The sequence below is a fragment of the Oncorhynchus mykiss genome, chromosome 25, assembly GCF_057628025.1.
Source record: "Oncorhynchus mykiss isolate SJ-2025 chromosome 25, ASM5762802v1, whole genome shotgun sequence".
NCBI lineage: Eukaryota > Metazoa > Chordata > Actinopteri > Salmoniformes > Salmonidae > Oncorhynchus > Oncorhynchus mykiss.
Window position 1 is genome coordinate 27,595,941 of NC_143046.1, and position 21,325 is coordinate 27,617,265.

At 44.0% G+C, this 21,325-nt stretch overlaps 2 protein-coding genes across 4 annotated transcripts in view; both read right to left on the minus strand.

Moving 5' to 3' along the window:
- Nucleotides 1-750: 750 nt before the first annotated feature.
- LOC110504899 (eukaryotic peptide chain release factor subunit 1) lies at nt 751-9,162 on the minus strand. Of its 3 annotated transcripts, none has more exons than XM_021583768.3 (11): nt 9,011-9,162; nt 8,567-8,678; nt 4,415-4,590; nt 4,128-4,267; nt 3,886-4,024; nt 3,592-3,782; nt 3,294-3,423; nt 2,884-3,057; nt 2,709-2,773; nt 2,391-2,538; nt 751-2,217 (listed from the first exon to the last, which is right to left on the minus strand). In XM_021583768.3, the coding sequence occupies exons 2-11, from the start codon at nt 8,650-8,652 to the stop codon at nt 2,135-2,137; spliced, it is 1,332 nt and encodes a 443-aa protein (XP_021439443.1). In that variant the 5' UTR covers nt 8,653-8,678; nt 9,011-9,162; the 3' UTR covers nt 751-2,134. The 3 variants fall into 3 exon arrangements, with proteins under 3 accessions (XP_021439443.1, XP_021439444.1, XP_021439445.1); XM_021583769.3 differs by having other exon boundaries at nt 9,015-9,146; XM_021583770.3 differs by having other exon boundaries at nt 8,803-9,117.
- A 4,826-nt stretch (nt 9,163-13,988) lies between these two features.
- The window catches only part of LOC110504900 (SPARC (osteonectin), cwcv and kazal like domains proteoglycan 1), a 449,363-nt gene continuing 442,026 nt past the window's right edge, over nt 13,989-21,325 (minus strand). Inside the window, exon 12 of the mRNA XM_090219561.1 lies at nt 13,989-20,095. Within this exon, the coding sequence (XP_090075687.1) occupies nt 19,899-20,095 (197 nt within the window). The 3' untranslated portion in view covers nt 13,989-19,898. The remainder of the gene's footprint in view (nt 20,096-21,325) is intronic.

A 21,325-nucleotide genomic window follows, 5' to 3' on the forward strand; every position in this document is an offset into this window, starting at 1 on the left:
TTCAGAATCACACACTCTGATTGGCCGAGCTAAGCTAAAGAGGCGTGCATTAGCCCCATAATGATTGGTTTGTCGTGCTATCACGGCTTTCCCTAGTCTGCGTTCAGTACGTTTTGACGTTCAATTGATATGTACTGAACAACCAGTTGAAAAACGGGGATGGGTTGGTTGTGGATTGGGGAACGCTGTCAGCATGGCTACTGCCCTTTAAATACAGCACTCATTGCTTCAAACCACACCTAGCATCACTGAGGTATAATGAGAAGATTTGATTATGCTGAGCCGCGGGGCACCTGGCGAAAGCGGAGGGAGGCGCACCATTCTCAAATCGAACTATAATCTGCACCGCTCGATCATTTTGTCAAGGCAGCATTAACCCTTTTGCATGGGAAACGCAGAATCTTAGTCATTACTACATGTGCTCAATTACGTCACTTCTGTTTTGAGCAGACTTCGCCGTAGGCTTCGAACATGGCACCTGGCTCATGCCTGGGAGCCAGCCCGCTTCCAAATCGAATCAATTTTCAGCGGATACAAAATACGCCTACACTGGCGACCAGGCGGGATTAATTGAAACCCACCAAGAACGCTAACCACACCTACCAAATGTACCTCGAAGTCTGTTCAATGTTTTGCAGACACGTGTAGTTCAGTACAAATCGTTCGGCCACGTAGCAAACGTTCCAAGTGAACTGAACGCACCTCCAGTGACACCCCAAACAAAATGACAAATGGTTGAAGATGTTAACATACTGGGAAACACAAAGCTTTATCAGTAATCATCACTTATTGTAACGATATTAAATATCCTTTCTATCAGGCTCAGCAATGACTTGCATTTTACAAGCAGTATGATGAACACTTCTCCTTCCCGGCACCAGGACTGCCAACTAAAAAAAAATAATTTCTGTTGGGTCAGGTAATATTAGAGAATGATGTGAGGGGGCTGATGGGTGGAAGATTTGTGTTGATTGTGGAAACATTCATTCTGCAGTACTTCTAAAACACTAAACAAGCAGCAGATCATTTGAAAAGACAGTGGATATAATGGCTAAAATGACAATCTAGGCATGTATCTCTTCAAACAGGGATGTAAAGGCCAACTTGAGCAATGCCTGGGAAAATGTGTTCTTACATATGTGATAAATTAAACGTGTAGAATGGGTGATAGGGTTAATCTCCTGAACTCCATTTTCTCCTTACCCTTTGACCACTGTTGATCGAGACTTGAGAAACCTGACCAGTGGTCTAACCGAGTACATCTCTGTATTCCCAGTCATGTGAAATCCATAGATTTCAATTTCCTTATGAACTGTAGCTTAGTAAAAATCTTATTGTTGCATTTATATTTTTGTTCAGTATAAAATACATGCACAGGATGGCATATAAACAGTTCACACGTTCTACAGCCACTGAAGCTCATGGGTGAAATAAACATTTTTCATTAGCAGGGGAGCCGGTAGAGCCAGTTCCTCTGGGAACGACACACTCCACATGATTGAGACCACAGTGGATGAGGAGGTAGCAATGGGTTTCAGCAGTTAAAATTTAATACCCCCCTTTCTCTACAGAAACCCAGGTAAAAAATTAAATACAACAGCAGCAATTACCAGTAAAAAATAAAAAGCCTAAATATATATATAAAAAGCATTAAGGGGGGAGAGGAGGAGGTAGGGCAAGGACACGATGAGGGAAAGAAAGGAAAATATGTTCTTTACGTGAGGATAGAGTCCAAAGTCTTCATCGGACCGGGGGGGGGGTTGCTGCGAGCGAGGGTTGCTGGGAACTTGCTGTTGTATCCATTCAAAATGGAGGGGAGAAAAATAAACAAACTAAAACGATTTGAGTCAAGTCCAATCCAACCAGGGGAAGGAACCAGCACTCTAAGGCAGGGATTCACTCAGGATGGGTAGTCCCTCTCTGGATTGAAAGAGAATCTCAGTCTTCAGCGTGTGCGCGTTATTAGAAGTGTACATGTATGGGTACGTGTGCGTGGTTCAAATTGAATGCATGTCTGTCTACATGGCCAGTACGTCTCTTTTCACTCGCTGAAAAAAAAGGTGGCATATTTCTATCCTTATTTCATCATTCTTCACCTTTTTCCCCTTCTTTCTCCCCTATTCAGTCCGACTACCTAGTAGTCATCTAAATCAAAACACTCGTCGTCCTCCGCCTGGTAATCTATGGCCTGGAAATCCACCCTGTACCGCAAGCATCCTGAAAGAGAGAGTAAGAAAGAGTCAATTACCTGGATAAAGACTGAACATTCATTACTAATATTAGGTTCATGAAGTTGACCTCATGCTGTGAACTACCGCCACAACATGACCGTAACAAAAGGACACCATGTTATAATTGTATAAAACAACAACTGGTTGGTGTGGACTCACCCCCGATGCCACCGAAGCCCTTGACAAACTGAGACCCTTCCTGACTCTTGTCTGTGACAATCTCCAGCGTGGCTCCAAACTTCTTGTAGTTGTTGGCAAACCACTCCAGCAGAGGCATGCTTTCAATCAGCTCGTGGTCCTGCCCAGTCTGAACATGCACGCGCACACACACACAAATGGACAGGTTTGAGAGGGCAAAGAAATGTAAACAAGTTAACACCAAATTCAACCACCCGAATGGGTTCAGGGACAGAAAGTGTTGAAGGCAACCGTGTGTGTACTTGCGTGTGAGAACAAGGGATAGAGAACAGGGTTTACCTCCTTGTCTGTGAAGTGGGACTTGTCCTTCTCCTGCTCTGGTGTTAAATAAAGAGTCTTCTCATCTGAAACACAAAGGACGATGGAGACAGGGAATGGGACACTGAAGTGTTCTCTTCTCAGTTCTACTTCATGGTGCCAGAGGATATACTGCACATGGGGAGTGAGTGTGTACCGTTTTCTGTCCCGACGCTCTCAGCCCCGTGCAGGCGAAGAATATAGCGCATGGTGTCTAGGTTCTCATAAACGATGAGGATCTCCACAGCCCCCATCTCCAGGGCTTTGAGTGTGTCCTCCACCCCAAAACAGTACTTCCCCGTGTCCTGACTGATCTCATCAAAGTACCGGCCTGCAGAGAGTGAGCGAGTAAGAGTGAGCGAGAGAGAGAGCAAGAATGGAGGGGAAGACAAATAAAGGATAGAAAAAACAAACATTTAGTGATGGAGAATGGGAAGCAATCATCACACTAACTATCATTACCATTCACAAGGAAACAATCTGCACTAACCCTAACAAAAACACCTAACACAGACACACATTCGCTGGGATAACCCAAAATCTAACCTCAACGTGCCACAAACAGACCTATGAGCTTCTTTTCCTGGATGAACTTGACGTTAGAGAGGACCTCTGCCGACAGCTCGATGGCCTGGTTGAAACCGTTCTCCCCTCCGTACGAGATGTCCACCAGCTTTAGAATCTTTGCCTGTAACCTCTGCGCGCACACACAACAGGGGTCAGTGGGCCGTGAAATGCTTGATTCACTCAGAATCAGAAAATCAGAGGAATTGCGCAAAAAGCATCAACCTGACAAAGAATGAACCGATCACAGTATGGATTAATGCAGCATAAACCACGGATTATCTAAAACACACACACTTACAGGGTCGAACATGTCGGACTGGCTGAGCTCAGTCTTGAAGTCTGCAGACCCTGCTAGGACCATTCCGGCCACGTTGACCTTGTCGTTGGCCACATAGAGCTGGACAGCTGTCTCAGCCACCTTCCTCACATAGTTGTGTCTCTTCTCCATCCTCAGACGGGCAAAGCGCAAAGCAGACTGACCTCCTCTGCCTATGAGAGAGAGAAATTGTATTGACTAAAGGGTATTGGTGGGGGACAACATCTCTAATGTTCTTGTTCTCATCTCTCCGTGTGTGTGATGAACGAAGCGTACCGTGTTTCTTGGGCAAGTCCACAGTGAACTTGTGCAGGACCTCTCTAGTGTTCCCCTGGAGCGTCCCGAATAGAGCCCCACTACCATCGATCACTATGAAGCCAAACTTACTGTCATCAGACAGCAGGGCTGTCAACGCCTGGAGAGAAGGAGAGAGAAAGACAGAGGGCATTTCCATTACAATTGTTTCTAGAGACAATTAGACAACACATACAGGAGACAGACACGATTTGAGCTCCTACCTCAGTGTGGAACTTGTTGTCACAGAGGTACAGGGAGGTGTTGATGGGTTTAAAAGGCTCAAAGTCAATGTTGACTTTCTTCTCTTTGCCCTCGTCTGTCACAATGGTTCCACAGTACACCACCAGGCCATTAGGCGGCACTGCAGGAGGGATTATCAGTCAGCACAGGCAAGACCCAGTGACCCATAGTAAAAACAAACAAAGAACAGACCCTTGCTGTAGCTTTAGAGTCTGCTATGAGGAGGTCAAGGCTTCAACATCACACAACTATGCAGTCAGTCACTCACCCTTGTTGTATAGCTTTAGTCTCTGCTGTACAGAGGTGATGGCCCCGAGCACAGAGAGCCTGTTGACTCTGCTCTTGATGTTGGAGGCTGTGCCAAACTCATCTGCCAACATCTTGGCCACTCTGGAGATCTGGTCCTTAGGGGGGATGATCAGCGAGATCATACTGGTTCCATTACTGAGGAGAGGGGGACAGGTGGTTAGACAACCTAAAATACACACATTCAGTTGTGTACATAACTGTCTTAGTTATATCTCAAACTCTGAAAGAAAGGAATATGTGTCCACAATCAAAACATCGTTGATTCTGTCATTTTACCGGATCTACCTTTGTGTGACACTGGCACCCTTCAACATTGACACCACTGGCAACCAAACATTACCTTCCCGGCTTCCACTGTCTGAAAGGTGAGGGAGGGGGGCACACAGTTTCCATACAAGCTCTGTCCTTGACACCAAAGACTGCGCTGAAGTTCCACTGAGCCACATTGTCTGCATTCACTATACACGCTGCATACAGACGGGTAGCTAGCTGGCTTGTGCATATAGGTCAAATGGTCAACCGTGCATGTTTGTAACGTTTATAGAGGACAGTTGATTCTGCGTCAGTGGACAACAAGAATACTTCAGGAACAACGCCGTCCCTTTTGCCTAGTCACAGCTCGAGGAAGCCACGGCGCTAGCTTTGTCAACTACGTATCAAAATGAATATGGATGACCGCTAACTAACGTTACACATCGTCACCAAAGAAAGAATAGGACACGGCAATTGGATTGCTGCTTGCTACTCATCGAGTATAGATTCCATGCTTTTCACTTCCAAGTAGAAGACACGCTCAATGCCATATCTTGACAGCAAGCCAACATCGCTTACTAACTGCTAAGTCTAGCGCAGCATATGAGAACATAGCTGTGTTTGAATACCCATACAAACATACTGTATACTACATACTTAATGAGTATATACTATCATTTAATTTTAGTATACTATAAACGAATGGTATCCTTTTCAGTTGAGCGTACTAGCGATTCGCCTGTCTACTGGAAGTCGATGCTGCTTGCTATTGCAACCTCTTTCTAGCTCTTTAGCATAAATTACTAGCTAGACATTTAAAATTCAAATCTGGAGTGCCAGAGTGCGCTTCAAGCGTTTGTAAATTCAGAACGTTGTCAGTTTGAAAATTCAGAGTGTTTCGCTCTGAGCGCACGCACACTGCCAGGCAATGTCACTGGATGCTTTGGCCGAGGAGTAGGGTTGATCCAAGCGTTCTGACCTCAAAACGGCAGTCAAGCTAACTTGCTACTTCCAGACACAAATGAGAGAACACCTCAATCTGACCGTTTTACTCACCCTAGCAGAGCTGGTTAGGCTGTTTTCATGTTATCCAGAGCGTTGGTGACTGTAACAGTGCTGCTGGCAACAAGTTAATTACGCTTTTTTGCCGATGTTTACTGACACCGGCCATATTCAACTGGTTTATTCTGCGCTCTGCACCGGTACACTCAGACGAGAGTGCTCTGAAATCGGAGTAGATAGCCACAGCGAATTTACGAACGAAACCGAATGTCCATTGGGAACACAAGACTACACTACTTAGCTAAACTAAGAATGACGAGAACAATCAAGTCAATAAACGTTGGCCAGTTAGTTAGATGGCATTTTGTTGATATACTGGCATGGTCGATATATTAGTAGCCAACTAACATTAGGTAGCTAGCTAACATGGTACATACTGTTGTAACCATATGCTTGCTATACGCAAGGAATTTAAAATTTGTAAAAAAAAAAATTTTTTAAAAGTAATTAAATGTAACTTTTATTTAACTAAGCAAGTCAATTAAGAACTAATTATTATTTAAATGACGGCCTGAAACCAGCCAACGCCCAATTGTGTAGTGATGTGTCTGTCTGTAGTGTGTCTGTAGTGATGCCTCTAGCACTGAGTTGCAGTCCCCTAGACCAGGATAGCGTAGCCAAATACATTTAAACTCAGTTTTTCACAATTCCTGACATTTAATCCTAGTAAAAATGCCCTGTTTTCGGTCAGTTTGGATCACCACTTTAAGAATGTGAAATGTCAGAATAATAGAGAGAACGATTTATTTCAGCTTTTATTTCTTTCATCACATTCCCAGTGGGTCAGAAGTTTACATACGCTCAATTAGTATTTGGTAGCATTGCCTTTAAATTGTTTAACTTGGGTCAAACGTTTCGAGTAGCCTTCCACAAGCTTCCCACAATAAATTGGGCGAATTTTGGCCCATTCCTCCTGGCAGAGCTATTGTAACAGAGTCAGGTTTGTAGGCCTCCTTGCTCGCACACACTTTTTCAGTTCTGCCCACAAATGTTATATAGGATTGAGGTCAGGGCTTTGTGATGGCCACTCCAAAACCTTGACTTTGTTGTCCACAAGCCATCTTGCCACAACTTTGGAAGTATGCTTGGGGTCATTGTCCATTTGGAAGACCCATTTGCGACCAAACTTTAATTTCCTGACTGATGTCTTGAGATGTATCCACATAATTCTCCTCACTCATGATGGCATCCATTTTGTGAAGTGCACAAGTCCCTCCTGCAGAAAAGCACCCCCACAACATGATGCTGCCACCCTCGTGCTTCACGGTTGGGTTGGTGTTCTTCGACTTGCAAGCCTCTCCCTTTTTCCTCCAAACATAATGGATGGTCATTGGGGCCAAACAGTTCTATTTTTGGTTTCATCAGACCAGAGGACATTTCTCCAAAAAGTACAATCTTTGTCCCATTGTGCAGTTGCAAACCGTAGTCTAGCTTTTTTTATGGCGGTTTTGGAGCAGTGACTTCTTCCTTGCTGAGAGGCCTTTCAGGTTATGTCGATATAGGACTTGTTTTATTGTGGATATAGATCCTTTTGTACCTCCAGCATCTTCACAATGTCCTTTGCTGTTGTTCTGATTTACACTTTTCTCACCAAAGTACGTTCATCTCTAGGAGACAGAGCGTGTCTCCTTCCTGAGCAGTATGATGGCTGCGTGGTCCCATGGTGTTTATACTTGCGCACTATTGTTTGTACAGATGAACGTGATACCTTCAAGCGTTTGGAAATTGCTCCCAAGGATGAATCAGACTTGTGGAGGTCTACAATTTTTTTCTGAGGTCTTGGCTGATTTCCCCATGATGTCAAGCAAAGAGGCACGGAGTTTGAAGGTAGGCCTTGAAATACATCCACAGGTACACCTCCAATTGACTCAAATTAGGTCAATTAGCCTATCAGGAGCTTCTAAAGCCATTACATAGTTTTCTGGAATTTTCCAAGCTGTTTAAAAAGGCACAGTCAACTTAGTGTATATAAACATCTGACCCACTGGAATTGTGATAGATTATTTCACTTAGAATTGTTGGAAAAATTACTTGTGTCATGCACAAAGTAGATGTCCTAACCGACTTGCCAAAACTATAGTTCGTGAACAAGACAGTGTGGTTGAAAAACTATTTTTAATTGACTCCAACATAAGTATATGTAAACTTCCGACTTCAACTGTATATATCCATACAATGACCAATAGGCATCAAATCAAATTTTATTTGTCTCATACACATGGTTAGCAATGTTAATGCGAGTAGCGAAATGCGTGTGCTTCTAGTTCCGACAATGCAGTAATAACCAACGAGTAATCTCACCTAACAATTTCACAACAACTACCTTATACACACACACGTGTAAAAGGGATGAATAATATGTACATAAAGATATTCTGACTTCCTGGCATTCTATATACTAAATTTACGTCACAAATAGTACGGTTAGTATGAGTATTAGGACACAGATAAATGTAATTACCACACCAACACGCTGTTCTTCAAGACCCTATCCACCGTAGCCGGCATTTTCAGCTAGGTAACAGCTAGCTGACATGTCGCTAACGTTAGTTAAGCCGGACATCAACACACAAACAACCGAGCTAGCTACAAATAGCACGGCAACCAACATAATAAGTATACGATGAACATCGAATACTGATGGGAACTAAAGTTAATTACAATGTTGGCTGTGTTAGCAAGCTACCATAGCTAAGCTACCACTCCCAAATCCGGCCTCACTTATCCAGCTGTTATCACATGGTCCATTCACGTCGGCATATCGACACTCAGGTACACTGCGTATTCAACCACTTACCCACGGGCAGCTTCCAAACTTTTAATCAGTTTCTTGATTTTCCATATCTCCACGTTCCTGTCTGCCGCGTTAGGGTCATCCGCCATCTTTCCTGCTGTAATCGCGTCAGCACCTAAAAGAGAAGAACGTTAGCTGGCGTTACATCGGGTTTTAGGTTGCCAGGGTGACAGTTGTGTACCCATCGGAGCTAGAAGCGGGTGTCCAAGAGGGACCTGGATCAGCAGTGGTGGACCTACCCGGATGAAGAAGACTATACCCCGTTTGCTGTGTCGGCAAAGTGCGCGGAAAAATTAGGCCTATACACTCGTCCCAACCTATTCGTTATATAACGTCGCAACCCGACCAAACTTCGCCTCACTTCATCAATAAACAATTAAAATATTCAACTGTCAACCCGTTCCACCAGACACCTTGCGTGCACAAACACAATCGACGACACCGTACCTGCCTCGGGCAACGCCGCTCCGGTCTCTACGCTACCACGCTAGCTGAATCGGTCCTCAGTGAAATGACGGCTCCTCTATACAAGCTTCGCGTGGTGCGATGATGTGATTTCGGTTTTTCTCACTTCCTGGAAACCGCGTTGGACGGTGAGTGACTTTGTTGATTGGTCAAAACTTCATGTTGATCATGGATATCTGCACGGTGATTGGAGGGATGAACTATTATACGAAAATGGGCGGGGACATCTCAAAATGTTTCACGTGGGATTTGTAGTCAAAATTATATTTTACGACGGATCACAACTTGAAGTTCACTTGAACTTCTGTAGTGACTTGAATAGAGAAAAAACATTAGCGAGCTGAGTGAGCAATGTCATGAAATGAAAATATCCATCAGTCAAAGTTTGGTCGGTGGAATAATGGATTTTGTCAGTTATGGAAGCCTCTAATTTCCTCTATATACTATTGAGTACTTTCCAATTGCATTAAAAAAAACTATTTCTATTGGCAATGTAGAACAAAATCTACAGTATTTCTTCCAAAGTAAAGCCCAGTGTTGCACCACTAGATGACAGCATTGATTCACTAAAGAAAGCAACTTTATGGTACTACACCAGTACCCGTGTGTGTGTTTGTGTGTGTGCACAACCCCTCGTGCTCCTCCATACATCTCAGATTCCATTCTAATTTCCCCTCTACACTGATACCCATATTACAGACATAAATGATACAGCAGTTTGCAAGGCAGTCTTCCTCCAATACAATATAAACACCCGTGTATCACCCTCTGTCTGCCATCAGAGCTGTAATCTGTCGCCTGGAAACGGATCTGGCCTAGTGTTCAGTGTTCTGGTCAGACAAGTTACATTTTCCCCAACTCAACAGATTCTCTGCAGACAGGGTCAGAGTGATATCATTCTGTTACTTCAGACAGGTAAAGGGGAGTCAAGGAGAGAAACTCATGTTCTGTCTTTGTGTACAGTAGTAGACCCAGAAGAAACTGCAACCTACAATGACCTCCAATGATTTCTGATGACCCCTCTAAGGTAGAGACAACCATATGAGAGAGGTTGGCTGACCATGTGTGTGTGTGTGGGAGGGTTATGGCGAGAGCGACCCGACACAGATGCCATCAGGTCCGCTCTGCTCCACTTTCCATCTGTGACCATCTGCTAGAGGGAGGGAGGGAGGGGGAGGGACGGAGAGGATAGAGGGAGGGAGGGATGTTGAGGTGTTCAAGGGCATCCCTGTGCTTGTCACAAACTGAACAAATGGGGAGGGGATGGGTGGCGCTTTGGGTTGGATGCGGTGAGACACAAAGACACACGCACATATCACTATGTACCACACCCCACACCTGCTCTCTGTCCCTCATGTCACATTCAGTTTAGTGCCAACCAGGAGACTGTAAGAGCTGACATACACAGTACAATCATTGGAGCAGACAGAGGTAGCAGTGACAGGGCACTGGCCTAATCCGGACCTAAAGCAGGACAAACACAAAAACTGACCTTGGATAAGTGCTGAGGGGGAACTATATAGATGACTCTGACTCAAAATTTGCCACATACTGGTGGAGTTCAGACCCCTGAATACTGAATGTGTCAAATGATTAAACCAGTTAGTGCTTCATTCTCATTTCCATCAGCACAGGGTTTATTAAGCCTGGGCCCGCCTCTTTCTTAACATCAATGACTGCGTAAATGGAGCCATGCAAATCAAACTTGATCAAATGACTGTGATTCCTAATCTCTGGTGTTATATAAAATACCCATTAATGCTTGGATCATTTATTCTCCCTCTGACAACGTCATGTCCAGTTGGGAGTGTAAAGACGCAGCTTTCAGAAAGCCAGGGAAAAACATTGAAACCTCAGAGGGAATTAAGCAGCAGTTTTTCCGCATGCTAATTTGTGTCTCACTGTCTCTCTGTCTGCCACACATTCAGACAGGGGATCATACTCATCAGCACTTCAATAACTAGCATCCCCGCTAAAGACACATCTTCTTAAGCAGCAGCTGCTGTGTGTGTGTGTGTGTGTGTGTGTGTGTGTGTGTGTGTGTGTGTGCGCGCGTGTATCTGGCGGAGTCTATCTGGTATCTTGTGTGCTTCTGCTCTGTGTTTTGGGGTGTGGAAGGAATGCCAAGATGAGGCGCCCATAGCCAGGGCTGTGCTGTGTGTTTTGGGGTGTGGAAGGAATGCCAAGACGAGGAGCCCATAGCCAGGGCTTTTCTGTGTGTTTTGTGGTGTGGAAGAAAGTGTGAACACGAGGCATCCATAGCTGGGGCTGTGCTGTGTGTTTTGTGGTGTGGAAGAAAGTGCGAACACGAGGCATCCATAGCTGGAGCTTTGCTGTGTGTCTTGGGTTGTGGAAGAAAGTACCAAGATTAGTCTACATTCTCGTCACATCACCGCCTGTCCCTCCCCCTCTTTCCTCTCTACGTCTTCCTTGGAGGCAGACAAGACATTTAATGATCTGCTCCTAAATATTAAGTGGATTAATCAGGAACAGAGCTAGAGCTTCATAAATAGCAATGAGAGGCGGTGAGACGAGAGGGGGTCGAGGATCCTCTCCGTATCCACTGTGTAGAGCTATTAAGAGTTTATTAATGCACTGGATTAAACCCAATAACCTCTATTTAAAGAAGGTGGGACATGCAGTCTATCTTAACGATGGATCTCATAGGGGTCACACCGAAAGGGGATTGGGAGCCAGGGAAACAATTCCCGCCTCCACAGCTGAGTGACATGGGGCAAAAGCCAATCGTATTTCATCTATGAGGGAGCCCTGGAGAGTTAGTGTCTCGCCCTCTTGTACAGAACCTTTCGACGTGCTTAGTGGCGATATAGAGGCCCAAACTGCTTAACGCTGCAGGTTGAAGTTAAATATATAATGGACACGTTTCCATTTATGCCACGTTAATCTGCACCTTTCACCGACCAAAAACGTCCCCGATACAGCAACAGCAGATGTGGTACTGCTGAGTTTTAAGCTTGAGTAAAACGAGAGAGCAAGTCATATTTAGGAGGAACAATCAAGCCCTCAACTAAGGGACATGACAATCCGATGAGGGGCTGGTTTGACAAATGTCAACATGCTCTGTCAACACATTGATGCTCTGTCAACACCTCTCCCTGATAACGCCTGCTGTCCCTGAGAGGAAGCAGAAACAGTACCCTATGTTCATCCTGACAGTATCCATGGGGCTTTTGCAGTGTCTTTGTTAGGCTTGTGTCTGCAGGGGAAATAATAGGAAACAAGTGGCGTTTAACACTTTCAAACAATCTGCATCAATTCAGCCCATGGTACCGTATTTCAGTTCTCCACAAACCTACTTCCTTGGAGAATAGGTGGTGTATGAGCAGCAATATTACAGTTCTCCACAAACCTACTTCCTTGGAGAATAGGTGGTGTATGAGCAGCAATATTACAGTTCTCCACAAACCTACTTCCTTGGAGAATAGGTGGTGTATGAGCAGCAATATTACAGTTCTCCAGAAACCTACTTCCTTGGAGAATAGGTTGTGTATGAGCAGCAATATTACAGTTCTCCAGAAACCTACTTCCTTGGAGAATAGGTTGAGTATGAGCAGCAATATTACAGTTCTCCAGAAACCTACTTCCTTGGAGAATAGGTGGTGTATGAGCAGCAATATTACAGTTCTCCAGAAACCTACTTCCTTGGAGAATAGGTGGTGTATGAGCAGCAATATTACAGTTCTCCACAAACCTACTTCCTTGGAGAATAGGTGGTGTATGAGCAGCAATAGTACAGTTCTCCACAAACCTACTTCCTTGGAGAATAGGTGGTGTATGAGCAGCAATATTACAGTTCTCCACAAACCTACTTTCTTGGAGAATAGGTGGTGTATGAGCAGCAATATTACAGTTCTCCAGAAACCTACTTCCTTGGAGAATAGGTGGTGTATGAGCAGCAATATTACAGTTCTCCAGAAACCTACTTCCTTGGAGAATAGGTGGTGTATGAGCAGCAATATTACAGTTCTCCAGAAACCTACTTCCTTGGAGAATAGGTGGTGTATGAGCAGCAATATTACAGTTCTCCACAAACCTACTTCCTTGGAGAATAGGTGGTGTATGAGCAGCAATATTACAGTTCTCCACAAACCTACTTCCTTGGAGAATAGGTGGTGTATGAGCAGCAATATTACAGTTCTCCACAAACCTACTTCCTTGGAGAATAGGTGGTGTATGAGCAGCAATATTACAGTTCTCCAGAAACCTACTTCCTTGGAGAATAGGTGGTGTATGAGCAGCAATATTAAATTTCTGGATTTGAAGGCTTGGTCTTGGAATGGCTCACATTTGGAAAGATTCATTTTTCTGTGACGTTGACTGAACAAGATACCGGGCTGGCCCAGCCGACTTGATTTTCAGACACTAATCTTAGGTCAGTATTGTGTGTTTTCCCCAAATGGATTTGAGAAGGGTAGGCTGAACCTAGATCTGTGCCCAATGCGCCGTTTCTATCCATAGCTATATTAATCCACACCACCAGTCACAGATCACAGCCCTAACCTAGTTTTAAATCACCATGACACAGCCATAACAGACTCAGAATGATAGAGGGAGTGAGAGGGCAGAAGAGGTAGAGGGAGAGAGACTGAAAAATAGATTTTCTTCCAGCTGCATGAATCAAATTGAGTACAAAAGGGCATTATCAAATCGATAGATTTAATATGGCATATTAGATGAAGACAAATGCATGTCTGGTGAGGGGAGTTAACTTTTGACTGATGTCACTGGGACACATCAATATAGTCCATTGCCATTTGGATGAAGGATAAGCTATGTAAAATGCAATAACACACAACTCCCAAACCTCGATGAAACCTGTAAAAGGATTTTAGCTCATGTATGCCTGAGTGACAGAGTATGTGTAATATATATTTTGTGTGTGTGTGTGTTCACGCAAAAAAATGGACATCATTTAAATAAGACCATCACACAGAGTAGGTACAGGACAGGACAGACTTAAATTTATTCAGACAAACATTGTGGAACTGTTACAATAAAATCAAGATATTTTCAGCCCATAACATCAACATTCCATTATAGCTCCAGAAGGGGAAAAATAAGACACTGAAGAACTCACTACACTATGCTTCTATGGAAAGAGCTACATGAATCTAGCTACATTAAGGACAATTGATTTACACACTTTAGTCTGTTAAATGCAACTGGACAAAGCCACGGTGCCTTCACATGGCAATATATTACACCCCTTTCACAGAGTATTTTTTTCTCTTTACAAAGTAAAAAATATATAGAATTAACAAAGAAGACTTTAGCAAATATGGCCATGTATGTGTTTGTTTGGACTAGCGGAGCTGTCATACTAGAACTGTGTGTGTGTGTGTGTGTGTATCTGAGGACAGTTCAGTAACTGTGTAATACAGGTTGGAAATGAGAAGGACCATTTCCTTCTCAATTATTGCGCTTTTGTTATTGCGCTTTTGTAGACGTTTGACCAACTAGGGTTACTCAGCTTTGTACACAAGTAGGCCAGGCAATGGAGGGACAGCAGTGACATCAGGACAGGGCAAGGGTCACTTAAGACATCATGAGAGGGCAAAGGTCAAGGCCAGATTGATGGCAGGATCAAAAAAGGAGCCTTACACTGCTTCGGAAAGAGATTACTTTATACACACATGTTACAAGTATGTTACAGTCTCTCTCTCTCTGTGTGTGTGTGTGTGTGTGTGTGTGTGTGTGTGTGTGTGTGTGTGTATGCGTGTGTGTGTGTATTGTGTTAGTGGAAGGTTTATTGTCTCTCTGGATGATGTACACACAGAGAGGTCAGAGTTGAAGATGCAAAGGGTAAAAAAACGAAAGGGTCATCATGCATGTTATTGACGAGATCAACAAACAACCAATCAATATCAGGGTCAGAGGTGAGAGGTCAGAGGGGATGCAGTGACCAGATGAGTTAATGTTGTGATCGATACAGGAAATCACCCAAAAGTTGTTACTAAATACACAGATATACAGTTGAAGTCGGAAGTTTACATCCACTTAGGAGTCATTAAAACATTTTTTTTTCAACCAGTCCACAAATTTCTTGTTAACAAACTATAGTTTGGGCAAGTCGGTTAGGACATCTACTTTGTGCATAACACAAGTAATTTTTCCAATAATTGTTTACAGACAGATTATTTCACTTATAATTCACTGTATCACAATTCCAGTAGGTCAGAAGTTTACATACACTAAGTTGACTGTGCCTTTAAACAGCTTGGAAAATTCCAGAGAATTATGTCATGGCTTTAGAAGCTTCTGATAGGCTAATTTACATCATTTGTGTCAACTGGATGTGTACCTGTGGATGTATTTTAAGGCCTACTCAGTGCCTCTTTGCTTGACATCATGGGAAAATCTAAAGAAATCTACAAAAAAAAATGTAGACCTACACAGGTCTGGTTCATCCTTGGGAGCAATTTCCAAATGCCTGAAGGTACCGCGTTCATCCGTACAAACAATAGTATGCAAGTATAAACACCATGGGCCCACGCAGCCGTCATAACGCTCAGGAAGGAGACTCTTTCTGTCTCCTAGAGATGAACGTACTTTGGTGAGAAAAGTGCAAATCAATCCCAGAACAACAGCAAAGTACCTTGTGAAGATGCTGGAGGAAACAGGTACAAAAGTATCTATATTCACAGTAAAACGATTCCTCTATAGACATAACCTGAAAAGTCGCTCAGCAAGGAAGAAGCCACTGCTCCAAAACCACCATAAAAAAAGCCAGACTGGTTTCAAACTGCACATGGGGACAAGATCGTACTTTTTGGAGAAATGTCCTCTGGTCTGATGAAACAAAAATGGAACTGTTTGGCAATAATGACCATCGTTATGTTTGGAGGAAAAAGGGGGAGGCTTGCAACTGTGAAGCACGGGGGTGGCAGCATCATGTTGTGGGGGTGCTTTGCTGCAGAAGGGACGGGTGCACTTCATAAAATAGATGGCATTATGAGGGAGGAAAATTATGTGGATATATTGAAGCAACATCTCAAGACATCAGTTAAAGTTAAAGCTTGGTCTTCCAAATGGACAATGACCCCAAGCATACTTCCAAAGTTGTGGCAAAATGGCAAAATGGCTTAAGGACAACAAAGTCAAGGTATTGGAGTGGTCTTCACAAAGCCCTGACCTCAAACCAATATAACATTTATGGGCAGAACGGAAAAAGCGTGTGCGAGCAAGGAGGCCTACAAACCTGACTCAATTACACCAGTTCTGTCAGGAGGAATGGGCCAAAATTCACCCAACTTATTGTGGGAAGTTTGTGGAAGGCTACCCGAAATGTTTGACCCAAGTTAAACAATTTTAAGGCAATGCTACCAAATACTAATTGAGTGTATGTAAATTTCTGACCCACTGAGAATGTGGTGAAAGAAATAAAAGCTGAAATAAATGGTTCTCTCTACTATTATTCTGACATTTCACATTCTTAAAATAAAGTGGTGATCCTGAGTGACCTAAAACAGGGAATTTTTACTAGGATTAAATGTCAAGAATTGTAAAAAAAAAAAAAAAAAAAAAAATTTTAAAAATGTATTTGGCTAATGTGTATGTAAACTTCCGACTTCAACTGTATATTGTTATGGTTGAGGGACATTGAAATAGTTAGAGAGGGGGAAGGAGAGAGAGGGGGAAGGAAGAAACAAATAAGAACAGAGAACAAAAAGGGAGGATAGGCATTAGAGAAAAATATACATTTTAGGGAAAGCGAAAGAATGCCCGAAACCCAAAAGCATACATTTCTTCCCCTGAGTTCCTCTGCCTGTCTTTCATCTTGGAGCGAGATGAAAGGTTGACTCTACGGGCGTCAAATGACCACCCATTACCCACAACCCCCATTCCGCCCAATCATGGTGTGCATTACTCGTCTCCACAGAGACCCTGGGCTGAGAGACAAGGCAGTGAGCGATATGGCAGGCTCGCAGGGGAGACATCTCTGAGCTATAAAAAAACTAAATAAGGGAAACGAGAGAGAGGAGCGCCATGGCTGTAAAACTCCCTCACACATTCCCCCAGTGTGAAAAACAGAGGAGAGAGTGAGAGAGAGAGAGGAGGGTAGAGAGAGGGAGAAAAATAGGGAAAATAAGCGAGTGACAAAATGATAGTGAAGAGGAGCAAGAGAGAGGGGGAGCTAGAGGGAGTGGAAGGCTGTGAGAGAGGGAGCAGAGGAAGAGTGAGAGAGTGGGAGATTTGAAAGTGAGCAATCAGTGTTAGGTCGTGATAGGCTGTTTTCTAATTAGCTGTGTGCCTGCCTGGAACTACACTTGTATTTTACAGATTGAAACATCAGTGGTGCCAACTGATTGGCTGAAGAGTAGAAGAGCTCCGTGATGTATTGTGTGAAGTTTTAGTCAGTGCTGGATCCCTTTCATAAACAGATTGAAAACTGCAAACTGTAGTAAGCGCAGTCGACTGTGGTATTTTGGACGCAGTAATTGCAGAATAACTGCAGTTAAACTGCCTAATTACTGTAGTAAAAGCAACAGTTATACTGCACTCTGACTGGAATCTTTTTCCGTAAGGGATGAGCCAAAGTGTCAATCACAAGAGTCTCACACTTTAATCAAAGATCCGTTCAAGATGTGTTCCCGCTGGCCAAAGCACGCCAAAGCACGCCAAAGCACGCCAAAGCACGCCAAAGCAAGAGCAATGTATCATTATGCTGCATCACAAGACCAATGAAACACAAGCCTTACAAATACAGTACTGACAACTGATAAAGTAGTGCCCGGCTGAAACCCCTTGATATATACGTCTGATCATCCAAGGCCTGTCATTATCAAAGTGGAATGCCACTGAGCATTGTGTGGGTGTCCTTCTACTGTTCCAGTGTCAGGCTTAACTGTTCAAAAGCCTGCCTTCTGGGTTAAGCCTATCTCATCTGGGTTCGTGGGCTAGATACATTCAGATAACTGACCTCACTTGATTACCACGCGGAATATTCTGGGAAAAAAAAGCAGGAACTCATTTAGAATAGAAGTTATAGAACGTTCCACTTCCTCAGTCAACAGTACACACCAATGGCTACAGAAATAAAACTCTATGACAAACAAAACTATTATGGTATGTTCCTTTTAACAGACTCACTGCTTCTAGTTGTGCCTCCCCCCCCCCCCCCCCCCCCCCACAAAAGCGAACCCTTAAAAGCATTTTCTCTTTGTGTCCGTTTCTAAATCTGCAGGCTGGATTTGGGAGGGTTTGGAAAAAGGTCTGAATAATGGCAGGGCTCTTTGTGTGACCACAATTAGATTTCTCTGTTCTGTAGCTCTACAGACTAAGTGCCTCCAACGGAAACAGAAGTACAAAACTAGCTGGGGAAAAAGTCATTATCAAAGCTTTCAAGTTGAAGAGAGTGGTTGCTATTTAGTAAGTGGCTAACAACATGGTTTTGAACTTTTAAAAGCTCAATTGGAAGAGGAATCATCAAATAAAGACTGCACAGCATTGAGACAGCAAGGGGAGGGAGGGAGCACTGCAGCAGCCAATATGGACATTGTCAAATCAATATCTAATCCAATTTTATTTGTCACATGCTTCATACACAACAGGTGTAGACTAACAGTGAAATTCTTACTTTACAGGTCCCTTTCCAACACTGGACACAGGATACATAGAGAGTTATACACTGAGTGGACAAAAAATTAGGTACACCTGCTCTTTCCCTGACATAGACTGACTAGTTGAATCCAGATGAGATCCCTTATTGATGTCCCCTGTTAAATCCACTTCAATCAGTGTAGATGAAGGGGAGGACACCGGTTAAAGAAGGAATTTAAGTCTTGAGGCGAGGCAATTGAGACATGGATTGTGTATATGGGGCGTTCAGAGGGTGAATGGGAAAAACAAACCTTTGAATGGGGTATGGTAGTAGGTGCCAGGCGCACCGGTTTATGCCAAGAACTGCCACGCAGCTGGGTTTTTCACGCTCCCATGTGTATCAAGAATGGTCCACCACCCAAAGCACATCTAGCCAACTTGACACAACTGTGGGAAGTATTGGAGTCAACATGGGCCAGCATCCCTGTGGAACGCTTTCGACAACTTGTAGAGTCCATGCCCTGACAAATTGAGTCTGTTCTGAGGGCAAAAGGGCAGGGTGCAACTCAATATTAGGAAAGTGTCCTTAATGTTTGTACACTCAGTGTATCTTGCCACCCAAACTTGTCTTTCCACAGGGGCGTAGTCAGGGAACATGCAACAAAAAGTAACACATCATCACTCTTTCTGGTTCTAGAACACCCTGGAGCATTCAAGAACAGCAAGAACATTATTCTCGACCAAAGAGCCTATAGAATATTCTGGAACCAGAGAATATGGTATTCTAGAACATGAGGGGTGAGGCCGGGAGCGGAAAATGGAGTCTTTGACAGAAGGGCCAGAACACACCATAGAATCTCACCTTCAAACCTGTCTCTGACCTCACAGTCAGACAAGAGACTCGCAGAGACGCACAGACACAGATACAGATAAAGAGAGAGAACGGGGAGATGAGAGAGTAAGAACAAGAAAGAGAGAGAGAGAGGATATAGCAATGTGTCAGTCTATGGTTGAAGGGTTTGAGGACAAACGCAGTAGCAGAGGGACACACATTAAAAGAGACTAGACAGTCTTTGTTTGAATTGAATACGTCTCTATTCTCTGAAGGAGAGTAGGAGGGACACACTATATGAAGGTTGAGTAGCGGAGAGAAAGTTTCAAGGTGAACAAGAGGCATAGAGGAGGGGATAGTCAGTTGAACACAGAGTTGACGCTGAGGGGTACGAAGGAGACGCTGGAATGGCTTCAGGTCTGTTCAGAGTTAACGGGGGTCCCTGGTTGGTTGATGGGAGAACAGGTGGGGGCGGAGCTACCAGATGTAGCCAATCTCGTCATCTTTGTCATCTTCCTCGTCCTCGTCATCCTCAATGGCCCCTCTGGGATGGATCCGGCCCCGCCTCTGCTTCTGCCGGCTCCTCCCACTCTGAGCTGGCTCCTCCTCCTGGTCATCAAGGAGAATGACAGCGCCCCCACTGCCAAAATCCCCTGAGGTCTCTTGGTCCTCCTCTACACAGAGAGAGAGAGAGAGAGAGTTAGGTTAGACAGAGACAGACAGGTTAGACAGAGACAGACAGGTTAGACAGATAGGCAGACAGGTTAGACAGAGACAGACAGGTTAGACAGAGACAGACAGGTTAGACACACATTTAGACAGAGAGACAGATGGGTTAAATAAAGAGACAGAGACAGACAGGTTAGACAAAGAGTCAGACAGGTTAGACAGAGAGGCAGACAGGTTAGACCGAGACAGATAGGTTAGACAGAGACAGACAGGTTAGACAGAGACAGACATGTTAGACAGAGACAGACAGGTTAGACAGAGACAGACAGGTTAGACAGAGACAGACAGGTTAAACAGAGACAGACAGGTTAGACAGAGACGGATAGATTAGAAAGAGACAGACAGGTTAGAAAGAGACAGACAGGTTAGACAGAGAGGCAGATAGGTTAGACAGAGACAGACAGGTTAGACAGAGACAGACAGGTTAGACAGAGAGTCAGACAGGTTAGACAGAGAGGCAGACAGGTTAGACCGAGACAGATAGGTTAGACAGAGACAGACAGGTTAGACAGAGACAGACATGTTAGACAGAGATAGACAGGTTAGACAGAGACAGACAGGTTAGACAGAGACAGACAGGTTAAACAGAGACAGACTGGTCATCAAGGAGAATGACAGCGCCCCCACTGCCAAAATCCCCTGAGGTCTCTTGGTCCTCCTCTACACAGAGAGAGAGAGAGAGAGAGTTAGGTTAGACAGAGACAGACAGGTTAGACAGAGACAGACAGGTTAGACAGATAGGCAGACAGGTTAGACAGAGACAGACAGGTTAGACAGAGACAGACAGGTTAGACACACATTTAGACAGAGAGACAGATGGGTTAAATAAAGAGACAGAGACAGACAGGTTAGACAAAGAGTCAGACAGGTTAGACAGAGAGGCAGACAGGTTAGACCGAGACAGATAGGTTAGACAGAGACAGACAGGTTAGACAGAGACAGACATGTTAGACAGAGACAGACAGGTTAGACAGAGACAGACAGGTTAGACAGAGACAGACAGGTTAAACAGAGACAGACAGGTTAGACAGAGACGGATAGATTAGAAAGAGACAGACAGGTTAGAAAGAGACAGACAGGTTAGACAGAGAGGCAGATAGGTTAGACAGAGACAGACAGGTTAGACAGAGACAGACAGGTTAGACAGAGAGTCAGACAGGTTAGACAGAGAGGCA

Bases quoted from the DNA above. Each gene is read 5' to 3' on its own strand.
- LOC110504899 (XM_021583768.3), bottom strand. From the start codon at position 8,652: ATGGCGGATGACCCTAACGCGGCAGACAGGAACGTGGAGATATGGAAA. The intron at 4,591-8,566 runs GTAAGTGGTTGA...CCCTCTCCTCAG, and splicing joins AGTTTGGAAGCTGCCCGTGG to TAATGGAACCAGTATGATCT. The intron at 3,783-3,885 runs GTACGCTTCGTT...TCTCTCTCATAG, and splicing joins GGACTTGCCCAAGAAACACG to GCAGAGGAGGTCAGTCTGCT.